General features: G+C 35.4%; 1 protein-coding gene across 1 annotated transcript; it reads right to left on the bottom strand.

The window, feature by feature from the left end:
* Positions 1 to 206: 206 nt before the first annotated feature.
* LOC122825298 (N-lysine methyltransferase SMYD2-like) lies at positions 207 to 8,049 on the bottom strand. Its single transcript, XM_044106592.1, has 12 exons — positions 7,790 to 8,049; positions 6,727 to 6,790; positions 5,078 to 5,188; positions 4,919 to 4,979; positions 4,542 to 4,666; positions 4,374 to 4,441; positions 3,387 to 3,489; positions 2,738 to 2,848; positions 2,333 to 2,453; positions 1,916 to 2,090; positions 822 to 930; positions 207 to 412 (listed from the first exon to the last, which is right to left on the bottom strand). Exons 1-12 carry the CDS (start codon positions 7,957 to 7,959, stop codon positions 332 to 334), a joined length of 1,299 nt encoding a protein of 432 aa, XP_043962527.1. The 5' UTR covers positions 7,960 to 8,049; the 3' UTR covers positions 207 to 331.
* Between the last annotated feature and the right edge of the window lie 2,079 nt (positions 8,050 to 10,128).

Raw genomic sequence — 10,128 nt, forward strand, 5'->3', positions numbered from 1 at the left:
CATAACGGTGTTTGGCAGAGGTCAGGGGTTCATGCTGACAGGGAAAGTTCTACACAAAACTCACTTGTCAGTATGCATGTCCATGGCAGTGATTGAAACACCTCCATCGATTTAAAGGCTGAGTGAATACTTCTATAAACACTTCTGGAAACACTTCTGGCAGTTGAGTAATTGTGTTCATTATATTGACCTACTAATATTGATAATTTTTTATTTATTTATTTATTTATTTTACAGTCAGGAAATTCTTCTTCATGAGCAAAGTAAAAAAGAAAAAACCCAAATCTCACAGTTCTGTGAAGCCCGGATCAAATCAGTCCCAAAATTGTCTTCACTTTTGTCCAATCTCTTTACGTAAGTCTTTGAGGAAAGGGTGGTTCTTTCCATGAGCCACCTCCATTATAGCCATTGCCTATCCAATAAACAAAATATTTGTTTAAAGTAATTCATGTAGTTTCAACATAGATGTATAATTAACTTGTGACAGGTAAAGTCAGCAAATTTCCAGCTGTATTTTCTTTGTGTCACTGTTAATTAGACAACAAAACATTCTTATCAAAGTTCTTGTCAACAAAATCTTTCTCCCTCATCAAAACATTCAGGTTAAACAACACAAATGCTTACATACGCTGACTGTAACCAATAAAATGAGACAAAAATACTGATGGTAAATACAGTTCAATCAAATCTAGGACCAAATCTAAACATCCAGTCAACAGTGCTTTGTGCAAACATCGCATTTACTATTTATTTCGTCGTCTTATCAGAAGAAAACAACACAAAATGCCACTTTGTGCAGAGTTTAAATAAATCCATCTTACCTTCTTCAGAGCACTGGTGCCCTCTGAGTTCCTGTCCATATTTATGTAGATTCTGCCCATCTTCAGGTACATTGATGACACATTCAGCGAGTAGGGGGGATAAAGCTTGCTGCAGCAGAGAAATTATGCACACCAAATTTACAGAAATGATTAAATGAGCTAAACAAGCATCTTTAGCACATTTATTTATATGACAGAAAGAATACTCTTATGGCCAGGTCTAAAAGAACTGGAAGAAATTCTGAAGAAATATTAAAACTTGAAAGCAAAAGTCTGTAATCATTTAATTTAGATTATGAATGTTCCAAAAAAGAAAAAAAGAGAAAGGTTTTGATAAAACTTTAAGAGAAGTATATATTTTATGTAAATTTTCTGATTTACAGAAAGTGCTTATTTCCTACAAAAGTGAAAAACTACAAAATAAGCAAAAGCACATAAACCCTTCCTCAATCCCCCTTAAAAACCTACTTGTCCAAAACAAAAACGTGAATGCTTCGATTAACACAATAATCTGAAGTAGAGTGTAGCTAATGAAAACCAAATTACTTTACAGAGTCCTTGAAAAGTATGTTTTGTCAGATTAAAAGTAGATTCAGACTACAAAGGTTCATATATTTATTTATTAATCCAACACAAAAGTAGCCCATAAGTGTGAATTCATTGGTAAAGGAAACATGCTTTTCAAAGATTTCGGCCTCTAAATTAGCAAAGATGATAGAGATTAAATTGAATTCAACAAAGAATTGATTCGAGGTTAAACATAAATCTAGCAGTGCTTTAAAGTTTAAATTCTAACATTTTTAAAAACTATGCATCATTTTTCTTGCTCTTCACATTTTGAGACCAATTTGTTTTGGTCTCTGACATTAAATCCTTGTTGCAATGCAACAAAAACCTCAAAAGGCCTGGATGCCTTTTCAAAGCAGTCCAGGCCATCCAATATAAAATTAAAAAAGGACCCCTACAGATAAATGGTTTAATTGAATAATTGTAATGTTAATTTATTCATTCACATTTTTAAACAAGAAAACAAGATGGCAAAAACAAAACTGTACCAATCTGCACAGCATTTTATCACCTCTGTATTTTGATACCTGTAAGGTTTGAGGATCTTCTCGCCGTATCTGATAGCTCCATCTGCATCCTGCATGTAAATGCAAACCCCCATGGCCTGGTACATCATATGGAGCATGTAGACGTTGGAGTCATCAAAGACCGCTCCCATTTTCTCCAGGCTCTGCTCACACATGTCCAACAACTCACTAGGAGGTGCTGCTGAGTCAAGGATGCATACACACAAGCTGAGCCAAGGCTTCACAGGAGTCTTTAAAAGTTTTTGCTTAGCTCTTCCAGTTTTGCCTTTTTAAAGAAAGATGCGCATCAGTCATTTGTAAATATTATCAAGGACATTAGATATTAATTCAGGCAGTACGTTTTTTAAGATGCATGGCAAGGAAAATTTATATATTTATCATCTAAAAGATAATAATGCTTCTTTCCTGAAAAGATATTTTTGACATGTTTTAGGGCCCTGAATTCCCTGACAGTGTTCCTGGCGTAGCGGATCATGTTGTCGACCACATGTGGCTCAACTGGATCGCTCTGCTTGCGAATTTTCAGCTTTGCCTTATCCTGTGGATGAAACATGCCAGAAAATCTTCATTTAATTATCAAGGCACAAAAGACATCCATCTATGGCGCTCTTTTGCTAGCAACCCTAACAGGTCTTATACATAAAACTAAAACATTCCCTCATAAAATAAGAAAAAGTTAACTGCAGTTTTTTTTTTTACTCTGAGATAATAATACATTATTAATACTTCTTAAATGTATTATCACAAATCATTACCAGAGGTGCCAATAAATGTGGAGGGGGCTGAAATTTTATTTTGCATTTACTATTCCTTGTGCCTTACTTTGGACTTGGTTTTGCATTCCAAGCAATCACAGGTGAAGTAGTAGCATTCCCTCAGCCTGTTGTTTCGATCATCTGTTGGATAAAGGAGGTCTATGTAGCTGATGAGAACCTGGTTGAGATTTAACACACACACATTTACCACAGAGCATGTTCTCTGTCTTTGAAATTATATTTATTATTTGCTGCCCTATAATCACCTACAAATATAACATTATGAAACAACCACCTGTCATACAACACTTTCACCCTGCTACCTTGAAAAACTCGTGAGTGAATTTCCATTTACCTGGCTGAATATTTTCTAGAACATGAGCATTTTTAAAGATATGACTAAAATTCTGCAGAACGATTTCTTAGACATGTGGTACATCTAAATGCTAAATGCCAACCCCAGATTAAGGTTAATGACTTAATTATTTGTCAATTATTTTAAGACAGTAGCAGAATGAAACTTTTAAAATCATTGTCGTCATTGTATTTTCCTGTAAACTTTCCAGTGGATCAGCTCAAACTCTTTCACTCAACTTAAGTCTATAACACAGCTCACAAACTATAAGTCATCAAAAAAACAAGCATTCCCCACACACTTGATGCAGCACTAGAACAGGATGTGACCTCTTTTAGTGGCATGCATGCCTTTTCCTCACTTCATCTCCAGGTTTCATGTCCTGCACTGCCCGGACTTCAGCAGATGTGCCATTATATGTTACTATGACGCTGGGAAGACAGCTGTGGTTTATAAGTGCCACACTGTGGGAGAAAAACAGCTTGTAAATAACAGCTTTAATTTGGATAAAACACATGTTTTACGTAACATTGATCACAGCAATAACATGAGTAATTGATAACATCTATTCTTTTTAACTCTGTAGAGAGGTTCTTGACTGGGAAGAAGCACACACATGCCTCCAAACTGTACAGTAATAAGTTACTGAGACCAAGAAGGCTGTGAGTTCTAATGCATAACATAACAGATGAAAAAGAAGTCCTGTGTTGTATACATGGATGGAGGAGAAAAGAGTGAACATGAAAGGGTTTTGGAGAATTAATAGTTAATTGCAGTAGTCATGGTGACTTCTAATTGCACTTGGCAAAACATGTCTACCTAATGGCAGGTTTGAATATTTGCTGCAATGACATGTAGTGATGTTCATCCCTTCATGACGCTGACAAGCTTATGAGACATACATGGTGTTTTCTCCTCCTCAAGGAGGCTGAAACTGATGGTGGAGTCATAGAAACTTCTAAAGATTTATAGTGAAGTTCTGCAGATTACAAGGAAACATTCTTGTTTAGATGCGATACATGTGGTAGTACTGTTATGATTATCATTTTGGATGGTCAAGAAAGCAAAATAGAACAACAGATGTAGCTCTAAGAATACTGTGCAGTCATGTTTTGGTTGATGTTAAAATTAGATTTTACAGATTTCAATAAAGCAACGTAAATTTTTTTTCTGAAGATACTGGAGTGATTTTCCACTCGTCTGAAGGGAACCATGTAACGAGCACAAGACCAATAAACCCCATTCAGCAATAGTCTTTTCAGTTTTGCCACTGGATTTTTTAAAAAGGTTTACTATGTTATAACAGCATTCCATGCTTGTTAGCATGCATATGAGGATTTCTTCTTACTCTGGATAGACTGCAGTACCAATGTGGGAAAGTTCGTCATCTTCTATTGTAAAACCATTACAGGCAACCTGTTAAATACAGACCATTGGAATAAATGAAAAATAAGAAAAACGCTATCTGCACACCTAAATCAGTAAAACGCAAGAAATAAATAAGTCTTTGTGGTACCTGGGAGTAGAGTGTAAGCAGGTCTTTGTGGTCAGGCAACTCCAAATGTTTAGGGTAAAACCGATGGAGGGCAGCAATGTCTGTGTCGGTTCTCTCTCTTTTTTCATTATCTTCATCCTCTAAATCTGTTGCAGTGAGGTAAATATTTCAATGTTTCCATTTTGTCACCATTTAACTATAAAAATACTTATACAGTGTATTATAAAGTCTTTATACCCTTTGAACTTTGCCGCATTGTGCCATATTTTTAAAGTAAATTTAGTTTTTCTTTTCAAAATATTTCAACCTCTGCTGCGTTAGATAACAGAAGTAAAAGTCTAGTTGCAATAAAAAGCCTTTAACCTCTTTACCAGTATGTAATAAAAGTTTTTACTCACGCGACTGCAGCTCTTCAATGAGCAACATCTTCTCCGAAACACATCGCTCTTTCATCATTTTCTGATTTGGGATAAGCACATTTGACATATTGTTATTAAAAAAAAGTACTTGGTTGAAACAGTTCAAAAATACTTTTTTTTTTTCATGTTGAGACCAACCTTCTTAGCAAGGATTCGAGCAACAAGGCGGGTTGTGTCTGACGGGCACCAGTTCTCTCCAAATGCATTCATGGCTGAACACTCCAGCTTGTGCATGGCCCAGTCTCCTTTCTTCACATAAAAGCACATAAAATACCTCACACTTGATCAGTCAAGAAAGAAAACATGTCAGCAGGTATATCTATTTTACAGTTTGCAACAGACTTTGGCATTATTGATGAAACTCTCTCTTTTGATTCTTGTGTCAACCAACATTTACACAAACTACAACTGAAGCCCGGTTTCTTTGTAGAAACCGATTTTGTTGATGTAGACATCATTTACAGGAATGCTTCTGCCAGCTGTCTGACACAGAGACACAGTCTTTCAAAGTGCTTTAATATTAATCGCAGGAAGTAATCCTCTCACCCATCAAAGCACTTTGCATTCTTTGGGCAACTGGACGTCATCATCCAAATAGAAACATCTCTTTGGAGTAACTTAATATATAAATCAATACTTAGTCGGTTTCTGTCGTTCTTTTTATATCCTGTTAAGGGTGCAATCTGCACTCTCAGGACTTTATAACCCTCTATTCTCCATCTGTCCCATCAGAGCTGGGTAAATGGTCCCTGAATATTCTAACCCCCAACAGCAACACCTAAAACTCTCCAGCTTATTCACTCTCTTTAAATTCCTTCTCAACACACTATTTAAGTCACAAATATTTGTTTTTTCTGGGATCAATTGTCTCCTGTGTTCAGTTGTGTTTTAATGCAGTAGTTTGCGTAAACAAATTCCTCAAAAAATGAGATTCTGGTTCTCAATGAGGCTTGCCCATTTGGATAAATGTGTAATAGAAGATAAATAAATGTAAAGAAAAAAATAAACTTTCATTTTAAAGACTGCAGAAATGTTCCTCTCTAATATCCAGTTTATTGCTCATGGGGCTGCTGGAGTTTTGATTACGTAGCAACTACACATGCAATAGAGGTACTGCACCTTGCAGCAAAGAAAATGAATTTATATCAACAGAAATATTAGAAATATGTTAACTTTATAACCTTATAACTTTAGAACATCTTAAGCAACCAGTGGCCTCCCAGTGTTTTCTGAGATTCAACTTAGTTTAAGTTGAATTCTTTTAATTTACCATTATCAAGACATAGTTTAGCTTGTAGCTGCATTGGAAGAAAAGATTAACACCAACCAAAGAATAACTTCATCACTCTGTAGCTGAATACTAGATGCTGTACTAAAAATAAAAGAGTTATGCTAAAAAGTAACTTGATATTGGACCAGCTGTTTAAGTCATAGAATGCAAACACAGATCCTTCAGGAGTTGAAGGTTTTCTGTGTGAAAAATGGTCAAAAATCACAACTGAGAAATAAAAGCAACCTATTTCTCCTTGTCGAAGTTGTCATCAGGTTTTTGTGGGAGGTCTTAAATAAATTCTAGTAAGCATGTTTAAACCTTTTTTCAATGAGTTTATTCCATTTGATCACACAACACACACAGCATCATCTGTAACTTCTGTGATCTCTTTGTATGACCTGGACATGTTGCTACAACCATCTGGTGATAATTTCTTGTCAATTGTACCTTTAAAAATGTATTTTATTAGAAAGTTGTTGATATGTTCAATATGTATTTTACTAATGTTTCCTACCTGGCACTTTGCATTGCAGTAAAAAGCTTTCTTGCACTTCCCGCATCTTGCCAAGCCTTCTTTTCTATAACAGAAAGGTTTATTAGAGTTTGGAAGGCATCCAGTAGAGACAATTATCCAACTTCCAAAGAAATAGATTGGTTGATCTATTATTAAATTGCACATCATATGTCATTTGTTCACAGTTTTTAGCCTGTTAGTCACTTAAAACTAGTCGATGAACCCGTATTTAAGTATTTATTTGATTGCGTCTGATTTTTACACTGTCAGGCTGCAATGAGTGTTTTGTATCACAATCGTTTAAATGTCATGCCTCATGGACAAGAGCAAGCCGTTGCTGGTGGCCTGCAGAAGAGTTTTCAAGCATTCTGTGGTATTAATAGATCTGGCCTCAAGTCGGACCAGTTGTCTCTGTGACATAGAAACAGCAAAGCAGTCCAGATTTCTGTGACATTTTCAGTGAATTAACTAATCTGTGGACATGGTGACATATGTGAAATATATAAGGTGCTATCATGAATTACCAGGTTAGAAAACATTGGATAATGCTTAGGAAACTGACTGCAGTGGACTTTTTAGTTACAATATGCCTAGACCCCAAATAAGCGAGTACTAGTACAAACTATTTGTTCATGTGTTGAACTTTACGTCATTGTCTGACTGTGTAACTTTTAAATTAGTTTATGGGCCTATGCGGACATATTGTGACTGGTAGAACGAGTTCATCCTGGGAAAATGTCTAAGTTATTTATAAGGTGGTTTTAATGAAACAACAATTCATGCTGATCACATTCTCATATTCTGTTACAATAATGAAATTACGATCATAGTAATGGATTTGACATTATTTAGCAGGTAATTAGGCAGATATGTAGGCTATATATCCATGCCACAGAAAGAGGAAGCACAAGCAGAACTAAAATAGATTTTATGCTGTGACAGTTTCTATGGTGCTGGTAGATCTAGAGCTACTGAGTTAAGATTCAAGTTCAAAGAGACATTTCCAGTTGTATTCATTCATTAATAGTAATAAATAAATACAGTAACTTTTAGGCTTCTTTACCTGGTGAAGCAGAACTCACAGTAGTTACCTCTCTCTTCGACCGACAGCACATAAGAATATGGTGGGCTGGAAAACAGGAGCTCTCCGACTTTAAAGGCCTTGGTAACCCGAAGTCCTCGTCCCTTCCCAGGACTGTCGAACTTCTCAATTCCTTCAATGAGACCGGTCATTGCTCTGTAACTCTGGCAGCTTTAACTACTTTCGGTGTGAGCCTGGGCCTTGTCAAGAGGAGTGGGGTGTGGCAGACACACTGCTGTTAAGTGCTGGCATGTCATCCTATGCTGTTGCAATTTTAGGCTTCGGTAATGGCTCTGACTGTAGCCCCTAGTGTTGGACCCAAATTTACACATTATTCAGGGAAGATAATTTAACAATTCTATGTTACTTTATCATGGAATTGACTAAATACAAGCCAAATCACAGCATGATTTGGCTTGTATTTCAGTCAAGCCAAATCAATAATCTTATTAAAATACATAAATCTCAATGAGAAAGAGAGAAAAAGAAAAAGGGGAGAAAAAGAAAAAAATAATACTCAGAAAAAAGGAGAAAGGAATAAAAAAAGTGGTTTAACATAAAGCTTTAAAAAGTTTCAACTCAGAACTCCAACTCTGTGACACATTTCCTGTTTGTTTCAATTAATCAGGATTTGAAGAGTCACACATGAGTGTTTATAACACCAGTAAAAACTGTTAAACATACATGTTGCTTTTGTGTTGAGTGTGTTTACTCACCTTTCAAAAGTGCACTACATTCAGCAAAGATGTAAATTACACTAGTAATTTTCTTTTATTTCTTAGCTTATGAGGTTCGTTTATTGTAGCTGCATTTTACTTGCAAAAGTCTTGCAAAATGTAGTGAATGTATTTAAACTGGCTGTGAGATTCTGTCTTCATGGTTGTGACTGTGTTCTAGCTTATCTGAGAGCTAAACTAGGTTGGCAATTTATCAGCAAATGCTAGCTCTTTCATGGGTAGAAATGTCAGCAGAGGTGTTGTGTCACTGACAACTCTCTTAAAATACTTTACAGAACTGAATGATGAAAACAGTAATGCAAAGCCTGTACTTATATTGTTAAGACAGATTATGACCCAGCAATCCGTGCTTGGTGCTTAAGCAATTTGTCAGTCTAATTTACTGTAGACAGTAAGGACATAACAGAGTCTATGACCCTTTAAGTAAGAGGAGCAGTGCACCATGCTTCACTATCTACCCTATGAATGTAATCAGTGGCATGAGAACCATGTGAGTCCAGTTAATTGAATCATGGCCAGTTGCTAGGAAATCAGGACTAAAATGCTGGGGGAATGTGAGTAATTACCAGAATAAAAATACAAGATTTATATGAAGTGTAAAAAATGTATGAAAGTCTACAACACAAATCACAATATAAGAACAGAAGACAAGGAAGAATAGGGAATCTCAAAATAAACTGAACTAAATATGGAACAACATAAGTCACATATCCCCAAATAATCACATCACAAAATCAGAAGACTAAGAATCATAACATGCAAGTTGTGTTAAACTAAAATCTCCTTAATTAATTAGCACATAAGTTAAATCAAGGTATCAAAAAAATAGGTTTCTTTACTCATACAGGTGAATGTTTTTTTTTTTTTTTTTCATAAATCAAAGACCCAGAAAAGATTGGATAGAGTAGATAGTGAAAACAATCCACAATGGGCAACTTACTATAGAAGAAAAACAAAAACAAAATGAGGAAGGGAAAGGTGTAAGAAGCGTCAGAGTTCAAAGAAGTAGAAAGAGCTGATCTTATATCTACGTCTGAATACAACAAACTAATAAAACAATAAAACAGTTCGTCAAATGTTTTTTCGTGACAATTTAAATACAATAATGGCCTATAACTACAAAAAATGCCATAAAAATATAATGATTTTACATAAATAAGCCGATACCTAGAGAAATGTAAAATATGCTTGACTCAGTATTGATTGATAAAAGAAGATGTAGCCTAATTAAAAAAAGAAAACGTCGTACTATTTAACTATGTAGCACCATCTGGTGGTAGATGTCTATACTGCAATATCAATTTCACAATATTATCTGCAGTGTTTGTGGATCAGTCATCTAATTGTGTACCTTAAATGTTAATTATATCTAGGTGCATATGTCAACATCACAGTTTTTGATGACATATGCATGATACTGATATTTTTATCAATCACAGTCAGCAGGAAAGATCAGCAAAATATAGCGAGCCCCGTGGTTACATTCAGGTGTCCACTTTTGTTGCATTGTGCCATCATGTGGCTGTTTTTTGTAAGTGCAGATAAAACATTTAATTTAGATCAAGGGATCACAAAGTCTAAAAG

This window comes from Gambusia affinis, linkage group LG22 (assembly GCF_019740435.1).
Source record: "Gambusia affinis linkage group LG22, SWU_Gaff_1.0, whole genome shotgun sequence".
Classification (NCBI taxonomy): Eukaryota; Metazoa; Chordata; class Actinopteri; order Cyprinodontiformes; family Poeciliidae; genus Gambusia; species Gambusia affinis.

Excerpts from the sequence above, each read along its gene's own strand:
- LOC122825298 (XM_044106592.1), bottom strand. The coding sequence starts at position 7,959 with ATGACCGGTCTCATTGAAGGAATTGAGAAGTTCGACAGTCCTGGGAAG. Across the intron at positions 4,667-4,918 it reads CATTGAAGAGCTGCAGTCGC|ATTTAGAGGATGAAGATAAT; the intron begins GTGAGTAAAAAC and ends TCACTGCAACAG. Across the intron at positions 2,454-2,737 it reads AATGCAAAACCAAGTCCAAA|GATAAGGCAAAGCTGAAAAT; the intron begins GTAAGGCACAAG and ends TTTCATCCACAG.